This window comes from Tympanuchus pallidicinctus, unplaced genomic scaffold, assembly GCF_026119805.1.
Source record: "Tympanuchus pallidicinctus isolate F22 unplaced genomic scaffold, pur_lepc_1.0 scaffold21, whole genome shotgun sequence".
In the NCBI taxonomy this organism is placed as follows: domain Eukaryota; kingdom Metazoa; phylum Chordata; class Aves; order Galliformes; family Phasianidae; genus Tympanuchus; species Tympanuchus pallidicinctus.
Window position 1 is genome coordinate 10,883,458 of NW_026294733.1, and position 22,629 is coordinate 10,906,086.

At 51.4% G+C, this 22,629-nt stretch overlaps 2 protein-coding genes across 5 annotated transcripts in view; one reads left to right on the plus strand and one right to left on the minus strand.

Moving 5' to 3' along the window:
- Positions 1-14,153, plus strand: part of CTNNA1 (catenin alpha 1) — a 108,050-nt gene extending 93,897 nt beyond the window's left edge. The window contains exons 12-18 of the mRNA XM_052684877.1: positions 660-860; positions 1,885-2,036; positions 4,655-4,765; positions 6,535-6,716; positions 7,484-7,589; positions 11,166-11,300; positions 13,173-14,153. Coding sequence (XP_052540837.1) covers positions 660-860; positions 1,885-2,036; positions 4,655-4,765; positions 6,535-6,716; positions 7,484-7,589; positions 11,166-11,300; positions 13,173-13,460 — 1,175 coding nt within the window. The 3' untranslated portion in view covers positions 13,461-14,153. The remainder of the gene's footprint in view (positions 1-659; positions 861-1,884; positions 2,037-4,654; positions 4,766-6,534; positions 6,717-7,483; positions 7,590-11,165; positions 11,301-13,172) is intronic.
- A 2,888-nt stretch (positions 14,154-17,041) lies between these two features.
- Positions 17,042-22,629, minus strand: part of SIL1 (SIL1 nucleotide exchange factor) — a 90,043-nt gene continuing 84,455 nt past the window's right edge. For all 4 annotated transcript variants that reach the window (XM_052684921.1, XM_052684920.1, XM_052684919.1 and 1 more), the window contains 3 exons: positions 21,237-21,333; positions 19,051-19,215; positions 17,042-17,490 (listed from right to left, as the gene is read on the minus strand). In XM_052684921.1, coding sequence (XP_052540881.1) covers positions 17,140-17,490; positions 19,051-19,215; positions 21,237-21,333 — 613 coding nt within the window. In that variant the 3' untranslated portion in view covers positions 17,042-17,139. The remainder of the gene's footprint in view (positions 17,491-19,050; positions 19,216-21,236; positions 21,334-22,629) is intronic.

Below are 22,629 nucleotides of genomic sequence, written 5' to 3' on the forward strand. Positions count from 1 at the left end.
TCATTTGGAACCTCTTGAGCTTGATGAGCAAAGGAAAACATGTCTATTAGAATGTATTTTCTTAAAGCAAATTACAAAAGGAGGTTTTATGGCTTTCTGTTTTCTTATGAGGCAGTGAGTACTGCTGGAACACTTTTGGCGTAAATCAGTGTTACCCGTCTTAATGCGTGCAGAGGGCTGACAGTGTGATACCATCCCATGGTGTGTGGTTGTAGGAGAACTCTATGCAGGAGGCCAGAAACCTGCACCCAGTGCCTCTGTCTGTCAGGGCATCAGTGGGTGAGGTGTGGCCTGGGCCACGTATGTGCAATGACAGCGGGAGTGGCTTGCAGGTATTTGGAACAAGGGCTTTGGCAGCCCAGGGCTGGGGTATGGGGAGAAACGAGTTGAGGGAAGCTCCAGCTGAAGCCAGCTTTTGTCTTGGCAAAGTTGAGTACAGAAAGGGGGTGAGAGGTTTGGATGCCTCCAGATGAGCGGACCGCTGGTTCTTGGTTTGGACAGGCAGCTGTTGGCTGGTTGTAGCAAGCTTAAAAATTAATGCTTTACAGCAACTAGCTGGAGGTTTTTTAGAGCAGGTCACACGCTGAGAAATTGTAATGCTGATGTACACGACAGAAAAGAAGATATTACCATCTAAATCCTCCTTCTTTTACCACCAGAGAACCATATTTTAGAAGATGTAAACAAATGTGTCATTGCTCTCCAAGAAAAAGATGTTGATGGTTTAGACCGCACAGCTGGTGCAATTCGAGGACGTGCTGCTCGAGTCATTCATGTTGTCACCTCTGAAATGGATAACTACGAACCTGGAGTCTACACCGAGAAGGTGCTGGAAGCGACGAAGCTGCTGTCCAACACAGGTAAGGCAGCTCTTGCAGGACCCCAGGTTCACACAGCTTCCAAGTGGGTGGGCAAAAGGACAGCAGCGTGCCCGTGAAACCTGTTAAACACTCCATTTACATACTGTAATGAAAATTAGTGGGAGTTATTTGCAGAGCTGTTGCAAAATGAGAAAAGTAATTTTGCTTTGTTGACTGGCTTAAAACTCAGCAGCACAAAAGGTCTCCCTGGCTGTGCTGGCTGTCAGCCTGAGCCGAGCCAGGTGGCAGTGCCAGGAATGAGTCCCAGACAGCGAGCCAGGGCTTGTGGGCACGCCGGGCATCTTGCAGTGCTGTACCACGATCTGGAAGGGTTTCTGCTGCATTGCCCCAGCAGAATGAGCGTGCATTTTTGTATAGCTTGTAAAAGAAGCACTGTAGGTCCCAGCCCCCCCATGCCATAGAGTAAATGTGGGTGTTGCTGCGAACTGGCTGGTAACATCCATCTAGGGTAAGAAATGGTTCTGGGCGCTTCAATGAGTGCTATGCTAAGGATCAGTTGCTGTTTTTGTTTTAATTACAACTTTGATGAAGAATCACGGGTGGCACTGAGGAGCCAAACAGACTGCAGATGGCTCTGAGATGTTCTTCCTGCGGCGGTGAATCACTGGGGCACAGAGGTGCACGCTGCCCTGCTCAGTGCCGTGCTCAGCCCCGGCCTCGTGATGTGTGCCGCCACAGTGTCTAGAGGCATGTTAGACAAGTGCTTAACGTTGTATCCCATAGAATGTAACTGATCCCCCAGGACTTTGCTCTTTGTGCACTAGGAGGGTGGGACAAACTTTTCACTGTGTGTGGGGGAAGAAAACAAGTAGCAGCAGAATAAACACGAAGTGCCCTGGAGATAGGACTGAAGCAACGGTGTTGGTGTTCATTTGTAAGAAATGTTTCCAGTTTAAAGGGAACTATTGCACACTTTCCAGCAACAGTTAACAGCACACCTCACCTCTGAGGGTATCTGTGTTACTGGGTTGGAAATGACGGCTCTTCTGTGCTCTTAATACAGTTATGCCACGGTTTACTGAGCAAGTGGAAGCTGCTGTGGAAGCTCTGAGTTCAGACCCTGCTCAGCCAATGGATGAAAATGAATTTATCGATGCTTCGCGACTGGTGTACGATGGAATCCGAGATATCCGGAAAGCTGTATTGATGATCAGAGTGAGTGTCACTTACCTCAGCTGCTTTCAGTCTCTGCTCACTTTCCCCCAGTTACAACACATCAATTTTATTCCAGGCAGACAGCGTAAGATTTTCATTTAGCTCATGTTAACGTTCTCAGTCTTAAAAAGTGCTAATCACTCTGTGGAGTACTTCAGAAGTGCGTGTTGACTCAGATTCATTAAACAGATCTGAGCATCAATGATAGCCTTGAGTGGTGATGCTAAATACCCTTCACGCATCTTTTATAAAATCATGTTAATGCCTCGTTTATTAATGTGCTAAATCAGTGACCTTTGATTTAACAATTGCGAGTGAATTCCTACTGTAGTTGCTTTTTCATGGTTTAAGAGCCTCAAAGTAAAGCTTAATGTTTCTTTCTTAAGTAAATTTTGAGAATTAATGCTGGTTAGCTGAAAATGGGTTTAGAGGAGCTCAGTCTGTAGTTCTCTCCAGGTTTCTATAGCTTGTATTCATTAATTGGCTCGTTAGAAAGAGACCGGCTCACAGACCTGGGGGCAGCAGCGAAGGGGCAGAGGAGCTGCTGCAGTTGTTTGGAGGGACGCAGAGCACAGCTCTGGCTGAGGCCGGCCTACGGGCAGATCTCTAGAGCAGCATGGAGGAGAGGGGCAGGAGCCAGGCGCAGCAAACAGAAGTGTGGAGCTTTTATTCCTCGTTTGCTTTCCCCTGTGCCCCCCGACTCCACACTGAATGCCTCGCAGCTGAGCTCGCCGTGTCTTTCACAGCGACAACCCATGCAGATGCATCTCTGTAGATTGACAGCGCGCAGCCCCACAACATATGTGATTACAGTAACCATTGCAGTTCTGTCTTCCATGTTTGCTGCTTAAAGCACAGAATCAGATAGAAAATCAGAAGAAAAGCTGACAGCCACATATGTGCTCTCCGTATAATTCTCTTGTATTTACGCTCGGGATTTATAGAGAGCCAACATTTTATGAAGATATCAGTGCTTTCCTGCTCCGCAGACGAGCTAATTGGATTCACCCCCTGCTAGAGTCCTTGTTATTCAGGACATGGGAGCAGGGCTGCCAATTGCACGTCGGCAGTAATTAGCAGAGCTGGCAGTGCCAGGACTGCTGACATTTCCCCCTGTCGCTGATGTCAGGGTGCCAGTCGCTGGCAGCAGCACACTGCTGACACATTGGCGACCTATAAAAAAAGTCAAGGAGTTGTTATTTGTTGTCCAGAGGGCTGTGAGGTGTAGAATGCACTTAGATAAAAGAGAAGGTGCAGAGCCCCCACTTCCGCAGGCCGGGGGCTCTGGCTGAGCGCAGGCACGGCCGCCCGGCAGCAGGATGCTGCACAGCATGGCTGGGGCAGCACGCTGGCTGACCCTGAGCCCCGGGGCTTGCTGCTTGGAAACCAGAAGGAAAAGTAATTTCTTTACCTGACTTTTGTGCTTCTGCAGCCTGTTTTCAGAAGTAAAATCTCACTCTCTCTTTAGTTATTGAAACAAAGCTCTTTGCTCTCTGGTCCCCAGGCAACCTCCTGTCAGCCCCAGAAGAGTCTTTGCCCCCGGGCTGTGGGATGGACAGGAAGAGAAGGGGCTCTGGCATTGTCAGCATCTTCCTAAAGATGTGGCAGAATGGGTTTGGGGGAATTTTTACCCTTTTCTTAAAACACTGATACACGGATGTACTCAGCACTGTACGTCCCTGCCCAGTTCTTACAGGCATGGGCAGCAGCTGGGGCCCAAATGCTCTGCGTGTCAATTGTCAGCACACTCAGCCATCTCTGCTTTTTTGCAACTCTTTTCATAAGTGTTTATATTTCAAGTATATTATGAGATGTCTGCATCAGTGTCAGGGAACAAGTTTATGAAATTGAGCATGGGAAAGAAACCTGAAGAGCAAAGACTTTGTTTGCATTTTGTCTATTGATCACAGTTCGTGGCATTGATCAGCAAAGTTCTTTGTTGATCCAGCTCTGCAGAACTACCATCAAGTTCTTAGCAGAGATGCATGCAGTATTTTAACAAACATGCTGTTTGAACTGATAAGCTTTGTAAAAATGTTGCCAGCCATAGACTGGCAGTAGCAAAAATAAATTCTAGGCGAGTGGGAAATAGGTCAGCTGGGTTTAGCCTACAACATAAAAGCTGGCCCTCACTAGCTAAAAATTTTAAGTTTCTCCTGGGGGATAAGACTAAATTTCGATACATTTTGTCTGTTGTTAATTCAGTCGATGCTTTGATTCATAATTGTGCTAAAGATGTCCGTGGTTGTGAACCACGGCTTCAAGTTGTATGTACTTCTAGCTTCAGAATGTCAAGCGAAGCTTTTACATTTATCAAAGTTGCAAAAGGTGATGTTCATTTTGGAAAGACTTTTTCTGTATTTCAGCTCCTCTGTGCATTTGTGTCCTCTGACAAATCTCAGATGTTCAGTGAATGCTCAGTAATTTGGGGGATTTCTACCGTGTTTAACATGAGCACTCAGCTGTGCGCTCCACACACTGGCCTGATGCACCTTCCTGCTCAGAACATTGAGTCACTCTTACCTTTGTTTGTTTCCATTCTCACAAGCACGGCGTTCTCTTTGGTTTTAGAGCCATTCAAACTGCTGTCTGATCTTGGTGCACTTCTCTCCCCTCAGACCCCCGAGGAGTTGGATGATTCCGACTTCGAGACGGAGGATTTCGACGTCCGAAGCAGAACAAGCATTCAGACAGAAGATGACCAACTCATTGCTGGACAAAGTGCAAGGGTAAGGAAGAAATCGGTGTGTTGGCAGAGCCTGTCCTGCTTTCAAGAAGCAGTTCAGCTCATACTGAAGATCCAGGTTAAATGTTGGTGGAAACGTTAGATCAGAAAGCAGCCGTTCTGTTTCCAGTTTCCTTTGGAAAAGGAGTTCAAGTGAGATGCAGCAGTGCTGGTGGACGGATGGCACGAACACCTGTGTGTTGTTGTAGGCGTTCTGAAAGATCGGAATGCTTTTCATACTGATGAGCTGCTCCAGAGAATCACACACAGTCACAGAATGGCCAGGGTTGGAAAGGACCTCCAGCATCATGAGTCTGCAACCCCTCGCCACACGCAGGGCCACCAACCTGCACATTTCATAGCAGCCCAGGCTGCCCAGGGCCCCATCCAACCTGGCCTTGAACACCTCCAGGGGTGGACGGGGCATCACAGCCTCTCTGGGCAGCTGTTCCAGCACCTCACCGCTCTCACAGTGAAGAACTTAACGGTTGGACTGGATGATCTTTTAGGTCTTTTCCAACCTTGGTGATTCTATGATTCTATGAACTTTCCCCTGACATCCAACCTAAACCAGACACTGTAGGCACTGCCCTTTAGTTAGGCAAGGAGTGTGTGCAGTAAGATACAGGACAGGTAATACTGACTGTGTGGGCATGAAACTTTGCAGCTCAGGCAGTTTTTACGTAAGGTCTTCCTATGCAGACGTTTGGCCACTGGGCCTTTAATCAAGATGATGTGGAAAGCAGCTGGAAAATGAAGTAATTTAAACTAAGTGAATTTCCTATGACTGTTAAAAATGAAAGTACTGGTACGTAATGCATAATCATTAACAGGTGATAGCTTAAAATTGGTACATGGAAGGAAAAGCAGGCCTTACCTGTGTTCTTGCTTGACGTGTTCCCTTCTGGATCAATAGCAATTTATCCTCTTGGGCAAGTGCCACAAAAGATTTTTCTGAAGGCTCTTTTTGTCCACAGCCAGACAGGAGTGGTGAGGCCTTATTTATCAAACTGCCACATTGGCTTTGGAGCCCTGCAAACTCCAAGTGCTTTTGTGCTCTCCCTCCTGGGGCTGCACCCTCCATTCTGTGCGCCTCCCCTCCTTCTACTTACATGCAGACAGTTCTCATTCACCTTTCAGCACGGCGCTGCCAGATGCATTTCACCCTAAAGCTCCTTTTCACCTGCTGCTGGAGGCACCAATGCTCCCAGTATTTATGAAGGCAAAGGCACTGAGGCTCATACAGGCCATAAACCTATGCTAGTAGATTTTATGCATGAGTAAGCACATATTCTTTATTTCCACTTGCACTTTTCTCAGCATTCATGTTTCAAAATAGCATTTTTTGCCAGATCCATAATATTTCCTTTGTGCATTACAACACTGAAAGATACCCACGTGGATCCTCCTTCCAAAACTCTTTCATTTAGAGAAGAGGCAAGTCCCTCCTCGCCGTGCTGCTGTTCTTTGATGGATGGTAACATGTGGCAAACATGGTTGGAGTTCACAGTTTTGCCATGCAGACGCCTGTGCTTTGAATGTCAGCTTGTCTGTCCGGGCATTTTTTCTTCTTTAGTGCTGGTCGTAATTCATACAGCATAAACTTTGTGTTCAAAATGGAAGGAGATCATTTTGGAAACCCTCTAGGTAGAGGATTGCTATTAAAGTTTTATCCCCCATCTACACACCTCAAATTGGTTATCAGTGAAATGTTCCACAAGGCCTTCTGCACTGTGGCTGGAGGAGGCTCTGTGAGAAAGCTCTCTCTTTCAGGCTATCATGGCACAGCTCCCTCAAGAGCAAAAGGCCAAGATTGCTGAGCAGGTAGCGAGCTTCCAGGAAGAAAAGAGCAAATTGGATGCTGAAGTATCAAAATGGGATGACAGCGGTAATGATATAATTGTTCTGGCAAAACAAATGTGTATGATTATGATGGAAATGACAGACTTCACCAGGTGAGTCTTTTTAATTTGTGCACACAGCACCTTCCCTCAGAACTGCATGAGATGGGGATCCTTTTTAGCAGTCCTGCTTCTTGTAATTTCCTTTAAATGTTAACCTGTTAAAGGCTGGGTGTTAACCTGGGAGAGGCGTTGCTGTGCAGTGATGCGGTGTAATGACTGTTCAAATTGATCTGTAGATGCATGCAGTTACTGCCTGGCAATCTTTATTTCTTCAGGGTGATCTGGTCCCAAAGAGTACATGTATATGTATATATATATATACATGCAACTAAACATATATATAGTTGTGCAGTTCTTTACAACATTAAGTTCTATGGGCTTCTTGATATTGCTGAGCTGCAAAAATAGTTCCTCACGCAGTTATTTGCAAAAGAAAGAGTTTTTTTGATGGCTTTTGAAATCCATTTACTAGACTTCATACAACACTATTTCTTAAACTTGATGTTGCGTTCCATGCAAATTACAAATCTGTCTTCTAAAATGTTATCTCTCATCATAATTAGTTTGCTTGAAACAGTAAAGTTTTAAGATGTTTTTATTCCTGCATTTAATCTGAACGTGGGGAGAGGCTGCGGGGGGGATCTGCCTGGGAGGTGCATGAAGAGGCAGTAATGGCTGCTCCTGTGACCTGCCTGCTTGTGCAGCCTCATTTGTGCTGTCAGGTGTGTTTGTGCTGTAATAAGCAATAGAAAGTGCAGTGTCTTGTTCAGTCTTGTGTTTTTCTGATGCTAGGAGGTGCGATCCGTTCTGTTTTACAGAGGTAAAGGTCCACTGAAAAATACATCAGATGTGATTAGTGCAGCCAAGAAGATTGCAGAGGCTGGGTCAAGGATGGACAAGCTGGGACGCACTATTGCTGACCACGTAAGTTGGGGTTCATTTTCATAACCCTCCAGCACAAATGAGCAACAGCAGATCTTTCGTACTGCAGACATGATGAATACAACGTGTGCTTACTTGTGAGGTCCGGGCTGCTTTTCTGAACTGAATGTCCAGAGTTGCATTGTAGTCTTCTCCTGCTTGCTGCTCTCCTGCCACCCTCAGCAGTGTAAGCAGCCAGATACGTCCAGCCATGAAACCTGCAGCTCCCTGGCTTCAACCAAGCACCTGCAATCTGGCAGCCCTGCTGTGTGCCACGCAGCAGCCAGGCCAGTGCCTCTAAGTGAGCAAAGCTGGATCAGCTCCTGTTGTTTTCATCATGCTCAAGCTGCCCAACACTTCCCAAAGCAATGACAAGGCTGCGTAGCCACGCTGTAATTACTGCACGTGGCCTATTTGCACAACCTGTAATATTATTTCTGAGGCAGCTTTTTAATATTGAATGATTTTCAAATGCCCCATAGATGAATGGTGGCCTCACCGTTCATGTCAGATCTGCCAGCATTATTCCTTCTGTTCAGCCAGAGCTGATGGAGATGTGGAGCCAGGAGTGCTGGGTGCTCTGCATCATCACAGGCTGTGGTGCAGCTGCTGTGCTCTGTGTGCTACAGAATTTGGAAAGAATTCTGTAGGACTGAGCGTGGCCAGCTCAGGGTTTCTGCAATGCATCCTGTGCCACTGCACAAGCTGGGCTGGGCCAAGCAGAAACACCTTTGGTCTCAGTCCACACCCAAATAGCAAACATAATAATGCTCTGCCTTCAGAAGGTGCCCTGAAAGGCAAGTAGGTGAGGTCTGAGATCATGACTGCTATGAACTGTGTTTTGTGCAGCTGTTGCTTGCCTTTCAGTCTTGCTCTGAACTGCATCTGAAGCCTGTAATTGATAATTCCAGGCTTCTAATGAAGTCGTCTTACTCTGGAATTAAATCTTTGTAATGCAGATCTCTATTAAGTGTTGCATCAGGAGGACTTTGTGCTCACCTCAGTTTATTAATAGTGCAGTGAAAAACGTTTGATGAGGAGCAAAAGTGGGAAAGTGTTGTTTAAAATGGGGCTCCTTGCTGTAGCACTCTGCCAGCTGTATTTCTGGGGATCAGGTGCCATTGCTGCCTTAGGGAAATGAGGCGAGGAGCAGTTTGTGTTGGGCTGAAAGTTCACAGTGCTCCTTTTTCTAGTTCATGTGTTTTACACAAACCTGGTGCATGGGTTTCTGCACCAAGCAGTGCTGAAAGAGAGGAGGAAGGCTAAATGGCTGCTTTTAGTAGGCATCAAGTCGGTAGAAATGTAAAAGATGAAGCACAGGTCAGGAGATAAAACGAGCAGGAAAGCCCAGTTAGTCACTCTGACAGGAATATGGCTTTTTTGTGACTCCACACCCTGCTAATACATCCTCCTTACATATTTCATTAGATGTGCTTACATGCTCTGTAGAAGCTCGCCGTAATGTAGACATAGCTGACAGAGGACTGCGTGCAGCCACTCTGCCTTCCTGTGTCACATGGCTGTGAGCAAGCAGAGCTGTCCTCGTGTCCTGCAGGCCACGTGGCAGTGGTGAATCACAGCCCTGGTGTGAGCATGTTGGGGCTCCCAGCTCCTGCTGCCAGCCAGCTTTACAACACAGTGCCTTCGAAAGCATAAAAGCTGTTATCCCAGCTATTTCATGTCTGCTGAGAAGCGTCTAGCCATCAGCCCGCAGATTTCCCCAGAGGTATTCCATCCTTCACTCAGAGCAGCAGCCTGCTTGTTTTGAATGGGAGAATGTAAAGGAGTTATGAGTACAACACAAACAAAAATGATTTGCAGCAGGACAGCCATTCTCCGTTTTGTTTTTTTTAATGTAGAAATACTTAGAAAGGGAAAACCCACCCCGTTGTGGTGCTGTGTGTAGTGATGGAAGGCTGCCCAGAGCCACATCCAGCCTGGCCTTGAGTGCTGCCTTTTATCTTGGGTAATATCTCTTTGCAGACATCATTGGTTTTTGAACTGAATTCTCCGCTCTGCTCACAGAATTAGTGCACACCCTGTAGGCTGTGGGTTTCCCAGTCATGTCATATTGATGTCTACTATTGAGTAATATCTCCTGTCCCATTTTTTACTTCCCCACTGCTCTTTGGTTGCCTCCTGCCACCACAGGTAAGCACGCAGCAGGCTCTTAGTAATTCCCACCCGTACAGCACCCTGAGCTGTGCACAACCCCCTGCCACAGCGCAGTGTGCATGTGTCAGCACTCAGCCTTAGCTGCGCTGCTCGGGAGATGGAGAGCATTTCCCAAATGCTAATGGCAGGGTTTCATTAGCTCTTTGGCCCACAGTGTTTGTGGGCTTTCTCTAAAACATCTTGCACTGCTGGCTGCTGTTGATTCACTTAAGAAAATAACCAGCAGACCTCACCTCTTTGTTATTCAGTTTTCACTTCGCTGATTGAAACCAGGAGAGAGCTGCAGGTGCCTCACTGTGTCCTTAGCTTGGCTGGGGGGCACGAAGGCGACTGCTGCCACCCCGAGCACAGAATCACAGTATCACAGGGCACCACAGGGTTGTCACAGGTACCTCCATGCTGAGCTGCCCCAGGGCTCTTCCTCCACAAAAAAGATGCTCCAGGCCTTGATGCTCTTTGCAACCCTCCACTGCGCTCTGTCCAGAAGATGTGTTCAACTGGAGGTCCCTGGTGGCAGGCAGGCTCAGAGAGCTGGGCTTTTCCTTTCTCTGGCAGGCGAGGACGGGCCATGAGGCAGTAGGCAGTAAGCCTGACTGCCAGCAAGGCTTTAAGCAGCAAATCGCCACCACATGTGAAGTTATTTTTCCCAGCCCACCATCTCTGTGGTCAGTCTTCATCTGAAGGCGCCTCGTAGCACATCGGTGTTGGGGTGCAGTGTGTGGGGTGGGCAGTGCTGTTCCGACCTCTGGTGATGCTGTGTCCCCACCACAGCTGGGATGGCACTGCAGCTGCTTGTTGTGCAGAGGTGGTACTGGGAAGTGCTGGGCAGTGCTGTGGGGCATTGGAGGGCGTTTGGGTTCCCTGTGTGAATATGTGGGGTGCTGGAAAATACAAAACTGAAGGAGTTACTCCCATGGAATGGCTGAGTGCTTCAGCAAGCACTTGAGGAATTGTATTTTGTGCCAGGTGAGAGATCTCACTTCCACACCGCTGCAATGTGGGAACAGCTGTCAGGAAAATACCTGTTTTGTGGGATATCATCAGGTAACTGTTGGGTTTATCATCTGCTAGCTTATGGCACTTAAGACTAGGAATGGGGGGTGGGTTAGTAGCAGCTACCTGGAATCTGCAGTCCTTGCTGCTGCTTCTGTCCAGCACAGAGGGAAGGCTGTGTGAGCCAGCTCAGCAGCTTGCAAGAGCCAGGTGCCTTCCCTATCTTCCCGGGCAGCTCAGGTTCCCACTGCCCTATTTACTGCTTGTAGGGTTTGTGTGTATTTAGCCACATATTGAACAGTTGACTTAAGAAAGCCAAAGCTCAGAACTGCAGCAGTAAGCAGCAGTTAGAGTGGCTGAGCTGCAGCTCTCCCATCCCCACGCCAACCTTTGCTGTCTCTCTCCCTGCAGTGCCCAGACTCAGCTTGCAAGCAGGACCTGCTGGCCTACCTGCAGCGTATCGCCCTGTACTGCCACCAGCTCAACATCTGCAGCAAAGTGAAGGCCGAAGTGCAGAACCTTGGAGGGGAACTCGTCGTGTCCGGGGTACGTAGGAGTGTGGCTCTGCATGGTTCTTTCCTCAAGGGTAGCAACTGCTCATTAATGTTTGAAAGGAGAAAGAGTACAGAAAGAGAAGGGAATGCTTCTCTTTTCCACACTCAGCAGTGTTTGAGGACAGGTTCGCTTTACTCCGTGCGATCTGCCGCTGTTCCAGATGGTATTTCACTATCAGGAAGGTTAAATCACTTCAGTCAGCGCAGCTGAACCCACCCGAGTATCTGCAGAGTCCTGGAGCACACGGGGTCCTGTAGTGCCCCCAGAGCTGCTAACATTTCTGAGCAGCCGTGCCCTGAGCAGTGCAGGGGTTTCAGTAGCTCTGAACTCTGTCCTGGGCTGCCCTGCAGCCATTGTGTAGCACGCAGTTGTTTCACTGCCCTTCCTGAAAAACTTCCTCCTAAGAGGGAGCTGAGGTGGCTCTCTGGGAGGGGGAGAGCAGAATGCACTGTGCCCTGCTGTATTCTTTGCCCTGGTTGGTTATGTGTAACCTGCAGTGCTTTTGCCCATCCACCTCCGGGGATGGGGATGGAGATGAGGATGGGATGGGATGAGATGGGGCAGGATGGATGTTTGGTGCCACGCAGCTCTGCTGCATGATGCGCTGCTCTCTGGGAGGCTGAAGGCATTGTGCTGTCAGAGGAGCGGATGTGTCATTACACAGTAATGTGGACTCCAGGGTTTTACTGCCATTATTCAGCTTCTTCAGAATTTACATACCCTCCTGCCATAAATTAGTTGTGTGAGCAGGCATCTGCCATCTAATCTGTCGCTTTATCTGCTCCCCTCCAATCTGCCCATGGGGCTGAGTGATGCTGGGGCTGTGTTCAGCTCTGTCAGGTTACAGGGGAAGGCCTTGAGTCTGCGAGGGAATTCCGTCAGCGCCGGCATCCTCCCCAACCTGAGGCAGCAAATATTTTGTGAAGGCAGAGCTGCAGCCCAGGCAGCTGGCACTGCACCCTGAGCAATCTGAGAGCTCCTTTAGAACAGCACCTCCTTGCTTTCAGTGCAATGGATGGGATTCCTCCCGCTGTGAAGAGCCATGGAAGTAGTGGCCGGCAGTGCAGCGTTGGCAGTGCGATGGCTGGGGCAGGGGAGGGCAATGCTTTGCTGCGTGGCACAGCTCAGATTGCCACCACGGTCCGCAGCGTGCAGTCCTCCAAGTCCTGCTCACACTGTTTGCTGCTGGGCATTTTTTGCTTGGATTTTCCCCCAGCTCTTCCCTAAATGTACACATGCTGCAGTTTAAATGTGGAGAGGCTGCTGAGCTCTCATCTGCTGAGGATCGTTGGTATTTATGAGCAGCAGGTCCTGGTCTTGTGCGGGGTGGATGGGATGAAGCAGCCCTGCACAAAGCCCACAGTGCAATCAGCCCCGCTTCGCCCGCACACACCTCAGCCCTCACCTCCTGCAGTGTGGCTCTCCATCAGCCACACACTACAGCTTCCAAAGTTCTCATTTTTAAGCTCCTGTCAGTAGAACCACCTTGCAAAGGGCTCCAGGCCTGGCTGAAGATAACACTGCGTTCCTCCCTTTGTAACATAACTTCAAATGTTTATTATCAGTAATTAAGATATTACCGTGATTTTAATTTCATTAGAGAATAAGCTGCTTTTAAAGCTTAGTCACAAAAGCAAACAGCGGAACACGAATCCCTTTGGTTGCCATTAGCATGGAGCAGTGTGCAGGCATGGCGCTCCTCGGTCCGCGCTGCCAGCAGGGGAACATCGCCGTGCGGTCGGGCTGCAGATTCTGAGGAAAACCATTCAGAGCAGCCGTAGCTGCTCCCAGCAGAGCCTGCAGCACTGCTATGGAGCTGCTCGGCCACTTTCACCTCGAGTAACTGCGCCGTTCCTCCGGCAGGTGGACAGTGCCATGTCCCTCATCCAGGCGGCCAAGAACCTGATGAACGCCGTGGTGCAGACGGTGAAGGCGTCCTACGTGGCGTCCACCAAGTACCAGAAGTCGCAGGGCATGGCCTCGCTCAACCTCCCCGCCGTGTCCTGGAAGATGAAGGCTCCGGAGAAGAAGCCCCTGGTCAAGAGGGAGAAGCAGGACGAGACCCAGACCAAAATCAAGCGGGCGTCCCAGAAGAAGCACGTCAGCCCGGTGCAGGCGCTCAGCGAGTTCAAGGCGATGGAGAGCATTTAGAGGTCTCTGTCGGTTGGTTTTTCCTTTAGGCCACTACTGCTACTTCCAGAACTCTACTTTTAATATTCTAAGGATTCTCAGAAGTTTACTACTCCTCAAAATGTATTTACTTAATATAATTTTGATAACTTTGTTTAGATCATGTGGGGAAATACTCAAATTACAAATCCTATCAGTATAGCTCCAGCCTGCGAGAGTGTGTTAATTTAGATTGCTTTTAGATTCCAGGGGTGTATTTCTAGCTGGAAATTATTTTGTATAATCTCGCTTTAAATGAAATATTCTATAACCAAAGAGTTTTCACAATAACACTAACAGTTAATGCTGATAGCTGAATCGTTCTGCTTGGAGACTGCTGTTTTGCCTTGTGATCAGGAGGGAAAAATTAGGTCTTTTCACCCGAAAAAAAAGTTTTAGAAACGTATGTATGTATGTGTATTCCTGCTGGGAGGGGAGAGCCAGTGAGCAACGTGTGCTGAAAGGAGCAGGAGGACACAGCGAGCACCTCCTGCATGGCACACGGCCGGGCAGGGCCAGGAGGGGCTGCGCTGCTCCCTGTGCTCTGCTTCCCATCCCTGCGCCCCCGTGGCTGCTGGGCACGGCTGCTGGCTTCTGTGTGACATGAGAGTGGTAACGCCTGGTTACAGACCGCCGATGTGGCTGCAGGACACAATAAAGTCGCTTTTCCCACCCGTGCGTTGTGCTGTGCGTGGTGTTGGTGCTTCCTCCCACATGCACACAGTCAGCACTGTGCCCATTTCCCAGCACAGCTGTGTGCACCCAGCAGCTCTCGCTGGCTGCGCTGCGACCGGGCACTGTGTGGAGATGTACCTACAGGCATCCTTTCACTCTTATTTACATGCTACGACTGTCAGTGTGTTCTACTCCTGCCAGCGAGGTCCCGCGTTCCCCATAGGCTGGGAGCGGTTCATGGGCCGGGATTTGGTGCCCTGTGTGTGCAGTGCTGTGACTGTAACTGAATTTGAGAGCCGCTCATTGGCAGCTCTTATGTTCTAATTCCATTTACCTCAATCACAATTTACTCTGTCAAGCTTATTGCTGTCAGATTACCCAACCACTGATCAGGATTAGGAGTTACTGCAGTAACGTTGCCCATTTTGCTCCCAAGTGCTGCAGCCTCCAAGGACAGGTGACAGTGCACTGCTGTGTCACTGCTGCCCGCAGCTCTGCTGCCCAACGGGGCCGTTCTGCTCTGCTGCCCCACAAACACCCGAGGGTTAACAGTGTGTGTCTTTCCCATGCGTGGTTACTGTCTGCTTTCACACAGTGTGACTTTTCTTTTTCCTGGCATTAACGTAATAGCCTGAAAGGTTCTATTCCCCGCGCTGTTCAGTGGCTGTCAAACACACCACTCCTCCAGCACCCCATGTATTAGCATTACGAAAATAAATCGCAACAAACGGACATTTAGATGCATCCAGGTTTTAAGTAAATGCAAACCCATGTTCTGCTGTGACTTTTGGGAGCATCCCTGGCCTTCAGGAGCCACCGGGGTCCAGGCAGGCTGCATTCAGCACAGGAGCAGCACCGTAACTATATTAGAGCCAATTGAGAAGAATTACAGTAATTACTGCTTGATGTAATTAAGCTCTGGGGAAGGACTTGTGCAGTTTGTCTCATCTGCAGTGCTGGAGGGAAGGCTCTTCCTCTGGCAGCAGTGTATGAGCACAGCCCACAGCAGTGCTAAGAAGTGCACAGGGGATGTTCTGCCAGCGCTGCCCTGCTCAGGGACACCACCCAGCTGCTTGTTCCCTCTGCGGATGGAGGAGCGCAGCAGGAGCTCCCATGCACCCAAAGGAGCAGCTCCTCCCTCACAGAGCCCAGCATACACAGCTGTGGTGCAGCGCTGCGCTCCCCGCTGTGGTCTCTGGGGCAGAAGTGCTGTACAACCACAGCCACGCTGCCTGCCAGCAGCTCCCATTTGTTGGTGCTCGCAGATACTGATAGGGTAAGTGGCTGCCCAGTCACGGGTGGTGGGAAAAGCTGTGAGCCTGGGCTGGGGCTCAGCCTCCAGCCTGAGCCTGCAGGCAGAGCCCTTAGGTCTGGGTTCTGGCCGCAGGGACTGCCTGCACTATCTCAGCAGCACCTTCCCTGAGCATCAGAGTGCTTTTTGGTAAGCAATTCCAGGAACTTCTTTTTTTTCTCTTTTTTCTTTTCTTTTGCTTGTAGGACATTCTTCCATTCTTCGTCCCCTGCACTTCTTTGGCAGTAGGATAGAAATGCTGTCAGCTGTACTTCTCCATGTGCACCACCCGAAGCCATGGGGTGAGCGGCTCATCTGTGCAGCTGTGCATCTGGGCCCCATGTGAGCAAGGTGGGACACAACAGACCAGGGAGGGAAAGCAGAAAAGGCAAAGCCCAGCAGAACTGCATTCTCTGCAATGAGCCCCCACTGAGGGCAGGGACACCACTGTTGACCGCTGTGGGGTTCCCTGGGCACAGCTGTCCTCACTGCTGCCCGGAGGTGGCCCGACTATGGCACTGGCAAGGCACTGCATACAGAGCACAGAGCACACACTGCTGCATACACCCCTGTAGGCTGAGGGCCATGAGAGCCATAGAGTCAGGATGTTTCAGTCCAATTTAGCACTGCATAGGGCCCAGCTCTGCCCCAGTACTGAGATCTGTCCCCCCAGCAATGACTGCCATTAGATGGTATTTACTCTTAACCCTACAGCAACCCTAGCCCTTAGCAGGCAGCTGGGAACAAAAACAAAAATAATTTTTAATCCCAGGAAGGCAGCCCAAATCAAAACCCAAAGAGAGAATGAAAATAAAAAAAAAAACAAAAAAAAACAACCACCACCAAATCAATACTTGCAATTAGCACTGCTCTGCAGTGATGACAGCCAATCAACCACAGCCACAGCCAGACATACCTCAGCTCCAGTGGGTGAGGGCTGGCACAGCCTGGCTGCAGGCAGCTCTGCAGTGAGCTCACGGGCAATGCCAGAGGGCTGCATACAAAACCAGCAGCCTTCCCTTATTGGTTTTAATTTATTTTTCTGCAATGGTGTTGGTAACATCAGCACCTCCGGCCCTGGGTCACACTGCCGCCCTGCAGTGGGAGCAGCACTGACTGGAATACCTGCAGCTGCCAGAGAGCAATGCTGGGATGGAGCACAGAAAGAAGAAGTGCTCACAGCCTGCTCTACAAAGCGGCTCCGCATTGCATTGCAACGTACCTGCAGCAGGACAGCACACAAGCAGGATTTGGGAGTTTGCACCTTCCTCATCCGAGGCCTTGGGCACTACACATCACTCTCTGCAGCCCACCTCTAAGGGCAGGAGGAAGGCAGGCAGGCAGCAAGAGGTTCCGCACAGGGTAAGGCACACTTCACCACACCACTCTCTCCTGGGATGGAAGGAGCGGACCCAGAACCACACCATACTGGGCTGCAGAGGGCATCTGCATCAGGTCCTTGTCAGGATGGCTGCAGTGTGAGCTGGAACCGGCCTGCCCCTCCAGGGCACAGACCTCTGTTTTCCAGAGTTGCTCAGTGCTAAGGATGTGTGCCCCCAGCACTTCCATCCAATAACAAACTCTTGGCACATTTCCACTGGGGAGACTTCCTTAGCTCAGCCATTTATTCAAAGTGCACTTACACAGGTGACACCACACATCACACCGTTATCCTGACCCGTCTGAGCTCCGGCCTCAGCCCAGCTCCTGCAAGATGCTGTTCACAGAGCCCAGCAGCTCCTGGAAGTACCCATCCCCATCGCCGTCCCTGCGCTCGGCAGCTGCCAGCTCCTCATACTCACTGCGCAGCAGCCCCAGCATGGCACTGAGGGCCGTGTCCCCGCGGAAGCGCTCCCTGCAGAACGCCATCAGCACAGCCACCGCCTTCAGTACCTTCTCACGTGCGTCGTGCTCTGGCAAAGCCAGCAGCCCTGGCACTGCCACACACCAGTCCTGTTCCAGCACAGCCGGCACCAGCTGCACCCGCCGGTACTGCTGCACCTTCTCCTCCGCTTGGTCGCTGTGCTGAGAGTCCTCCAGCAGCATCTGTGGGAGGGCAAGGGGCAGATGATGACCTGTAGCTGCTGCCTGCAGGTGACACACTGCATGGTGCACACTGCAGCTCCTGCCATGCAAGGAGACGTGCGATGCACGCTGCTGCACATGCAGCTCAGTGCCAGGGATCTCAGGTGAGGTGAAGGAGGATTCAGGCTTCTATAGGGCCAAGGAGCAGAAACCCTCAGCCAGGGGAACAGAGGCAGAGCCGTGCCTCTCACAGTCCCTGGGGACAGTCCTGACCCCAGGGTCACCTGGGTCCCCAAGGATGTCCGTGGCGCCTCTCCAAACCTTTCTTCTGCTACCCCCAGGTCAGCTGCTCCATCACAGCACTCTGCCACTGAACTGCTGGGCATAGAGACGAGGAGAAATGATACCACCACAACCCTACTTCCCAGGAGCACTACTGCTGAATGCCCATTTGTACTTCAACATTCAGGATTTGGGGTGAAAAAAGAGAAGAAGACAAATGTCGTTCAGATGCTGCTCTGTACCTCAGTGCAGAGCTGGCACTCACAGGGGCTGGTGTTACCTTATGATTTAGACGCACAGTTTCACCCAGGCAACCCCAAACCTGGCCACATCTGGCCCAGTTCTGCTCCCCACCAGGTTCCAGCATCCTCCTGCTTCCCCTGCAGGCTCTGGAAGGGGCTATGCCTGGAGAGTTGTAAGCAGCAACAGCCACATGTGAGCACAAACCTGAGGCTCTGCAGGGCCTTTGGAGCTCCTCCAGCCAGAGCAAAGCTGGGGCAGGTGGCACTGCATGAGGTGCACACAGGTAGGCAGAAGGAGCCAGGCCCTTCTGTGTGTGCAGACCCTTCTACTGCGTGCAAAGGGGCAGGGCAGCACAGCGTTACAATTAGGAAGGTCAGTGCAGTGGAAGGGCAATACAAGAGCACAGTAGCAAAGGGACTAGTGTGAATGGAATAGTGTTACAAAGGAAAGGTGCTCACCCATTTCTGAAAATCCAGGCTCACAAGAAAACCCCACAAAGGAGGGATCTCCAACCAGAGATCCTTCCCCAGTGGCAGTCAGCCCTTAAATGAGGTCTAAGAGAGGTGCAGCCAGGCTCCACCCCTTCCAGTCACACAGCTGAACTGCCTTCATCAGTGCTCCCAGGGCCCACCGGGTCCTTTCCCCAGGTGCTCAATCAGTGGTTCAGGCTGGGACTCAGCAATTCCCATACAGGGTGTCAGAGCCCACACCTGATGGGATCTCAGGCCCATCAAAATAATGTGCACCTTCACAAAATCCCATGGAAAACAATTGTTTAAGAACACAGCTGTTCCTCTGCGGTGCCTGGAATCCGAGTGTTAAAGCAGTGATAATCTGCAGGGCAAATTGGCTATAAACAGAGTGAAAGTGGATTTAATTCCCATTCTCTGGAGTAAGAGAGACACACAAACTAAATAACAAATGGTGACAAGGAAAGGCAGCAGTAATCCACAGTATGTGAAAATAAGGCCACAGGAGCTGCAGCTCCAGCACAGGAGCTGGGAGGGACCCTTCCCCTAGAGAAGATGCCCCGTCCCACTGCCCCACAGCCCTCACCTTCTCCACGAAGAGGTCATAGAGCAACGTCACAGCACGGACACACAGGGCTGAGCTCCCTGGCTGTCTGAAGAGCCCACGCAGCACCTGGAGGCCGCCCAGCTTGAGGAACTGCTGCTGGGCATAGGGGAAGTGCCTCAGCAGCGAGGAGAGAGCGAAGAGTGCCTGCAGGAGAGCGGTGCGTCAGCTGGGGAGCAGGGCTGTAATGCTGCAGCACAGAGGGGTGTGGGCAGCCCCCCGCAGCTCCCATGCAGCCCGTTGGGTTGCCCAGCCATGCAGAGCATCCCAAACCTCTCCAACCCCACCCACTCAACCCTCAGCTCATGCCCACCTGAACTCCCTCCCCAAGCATCACTGCAGGAGTTGGTGACCCACAGAGACCCGTAGCCAGCACCTGCACTATCTCAGAGCATCAATCCATGCAGTTCCCTCCCTCTGCCCTCAACACTGAGCCTGGCCATGGGCAAAGATGCCCAAAGAGGACAAAGCAGGGCTGAAGGTGATCTGGACACCAAGGACACCATCTGGACACCATCATCTCTCTTGCCTCATGAAGGGAGAGGACCAGTTGAGGAGCAGTGTCACATACTGTGCGTGTGGCAGCAGCCCACGTATGCTCACTTCTAACAGACGTCCCTAGCAGATGGGTTGGCATGGCAGGGGGCAAGCAGGGGTCAAGAGACCCATTCTGATGACTGCTCCCAAGCACAGTGCTGGGCTGACACCACCCTCAGGCAGAACTGTGGGGCCGTGGGTGCCTCGTGGATCCAGCAGCACCAGCGCCCCGCACCACAGCGAGCCTCGTGCCCTGTGCTGCGGACAGATCCGAGCTGACAGCCATTGCTTCCTCGACCCCATTTGTTACTATTTTACATCCCTGGAGTTGCCTCCGGTAAATCAGTGATGTTTCTGTCTCCTTTTTTCCATAGGCCAAAGGACCAGGGAATGAAAAAATGCACTTCTGGCTTCGCTGCCGCACAGTGCTGAGAGCATCGGTGCGGAAACCTACAGTCTGGGCACAACCAACCCATCATGGGCACCTGGCCTGGGGAGCTGGGGCAGTGTGGGCACATGAACTGGCTGCAGAAATTTTGTCCTCCTGGAAAAGGGCCTCAGCTCTGCCCTTGGAAGCTCCACAATGCCACCCAGAAACACAGATGGCACTGAGCTCATCCCTCTCCTCCACTCTCCTCCAGCTAATGCCAGCAGGATGCATTTGTGTTTGCTGAAAGGAATGGGTCCATACCCACCAAGGGTTCAGGAGGTGCTGGTGAGGATCTCTGCATCCCAGCCATGCTTCCCATCCCACAGTGAGCTGCAGGTTGGTCCCTGAGCACTCTGAGGAGTTTCAGTGCAGCAGCTGCCTGCGGGCACTGCTCCAACCCAGCAGCGAGGGTGCAGCCAAACAGCTGGGGACCGCCCAGCCCCTCCCAGAGTTTCGCCGTAGACCAGAGAGGAACGTGTTTGTGGAAGCCCCTTGTTAAAACTCATGCAGCACTTCACTGTTTGCTAATGGCGAACAAAAGTGCTGTGAGTTGCATCGCCCCATCAAATTCCATCTTGCAGAAGGTCACCATGTTAAGCAGTGGGGCTGGATGTTCAGGAGACGACAGAAAACGTTGTGGCCAACAAACAGTGGTGGCATCAGATGCCAAAGCGAGGGTAATTAGATCTCACGCTCTGGGGAGCACGGCGGGGAGGCAGCGAGGGATCCCCCAGCCCAACGGACAGCACTGCACATTTGGCTGGGGGCTCTCTGAGCTGCTCACCACGCTGCGAAGCCTCCGCTGCCGGCCACTGCCAGAGGCAGGGCGCAGGGCGGGCTCTGGCAATTAGCTCCTTCCAAATGTCAGCTCCTGTGCTTGCTGCCCTCTGAGCTTGTTGCCTGCTGCGGGCATCCCCGCCTCTCCCCCGGCAGAGCTGCAGCATCCAGCCTGTGCCCCAAGGCGGGGATGTGCACCCCTGTGTGCAGTGAGGGTGAGACCACAGAGCTGGCACGAAACAATCAGGGCTACTGAGCTGTGACCCGGCCACCAGCACCATGCTGGAGGGCACGGAGTCGTCAGATGCCCCCAGAATGGATGCAGCACAGGTCTCATGCTCGCATGAGCAATTATAAGGTGTGATACCCTGTAAAGAGCTGCATCCCAAATGGCTTTACCCAGAGGTGATCCCTGCCTGCTCACCTTCTTCTTGACAGCCTGTGGCTGTTCTGTAGCCACAATGACCAGCAGCTTCTGCAGCGCTCCTCCTTCAATCGCTTCTATCTGGACTTTGGGGTTGCTGCAGAAAAAACACACAAAGATGTGTCACACACAAGGGGCCGAGGGGATGGCAGTGCAGATGGGAAATCGCCTGCTGGGCCACTCATGCTGCCCTGCTATGTGCCCACGTCCTGCCCATCTGCCCCCAGCAAGGAGCCCTCCCTCATCCCTGCCTTGCAGCTACTGCTCCATTAATCCTCCAGCTCCACACTGCCTCTGCTCCTTAATGGCCTCTGTGCTGGCACTCGCCTCCCCCTCGCTCACTGTTGCCCTACTGATTTACACCCACACTCCCCTGCTGCTGCGTGCCCACGCTGCAGCACCAGTCCTGCCCCAGCTTCACCTGGAGGAAGGACCCTCTGTCCCCGGGGCCTCTGAACCAGACTGTGCCTGTCTGGCCACCCACACATCTCTCATCGAGTGCTTCTCAAGGACTAGAGGAGGCTGAGTGCATCCCTCTGTCTAGAAGAATGGGGTGAAACGGCAGGGCTGGGTGTGAACAGCTGCCCCAGCACAGACCCCACTTGCAGCACACCTTGGGGCTGTGCTGGGTGCTGCTGGCTCTCTTTTTGGCAGTGCTCAGTCAGAACACAGCATCCTGGAAGTCCCACACTGATCCCAGGTCTCATCAGCTCTGAGGGAGAGCTCCAGCACTTCAGCCTTTGGGCTTTGAAGCGGCAATTGCACCATATTACACAGAGGTCAGCATCCGTGCTACAGCAAACACCCACTGCTCTCACTGCTGCAGAAAGCTGCAGAACAGCCAGCGCAAAGAATCACACAAGAAATGAGACAGAGGCAGACAGGGTCATAAAAAAACAAAAACAGAGGATAAATGGACTTGGGTAGGGAGCAGCCTCGAATTTAACTGGTGGCTTGCTATTAGCTCACAAAAACACAGCAAAACCCTCAGGTCTGTGTATTGCCCCCAGGCACACGCAGCTCCAGCCCAGGGCAGCTCCACCACCACTGCTCCCAGCTCCAGCTGTACCCACAGTGAGCACATGCACAGGGGCTGCCCACAGCATCCCAGCACCACTCCAGCCTCAGCCACTTTCCCACGGCAAAGATGGAAGAGCACGATGGCAGGACAGGTGAACATCAGCTCTCGGAGCAGTCAGGGTTGTGCTGCAGACGTGTCCAACACAGCCAGCACACAGAGGTGCCGAGTGGGACACGAACCCCCAGGCAGCAAGAGGGAAGGGAGAGCTCCCCCAGAGAGGTGGATGAATCCTGCATCGCCCTTCTGCCCAGGTGAATTTAAGGCAGACATATTCAGGGCTTGTGACTGGGCTTCTGTGGGAGTCCACAGACA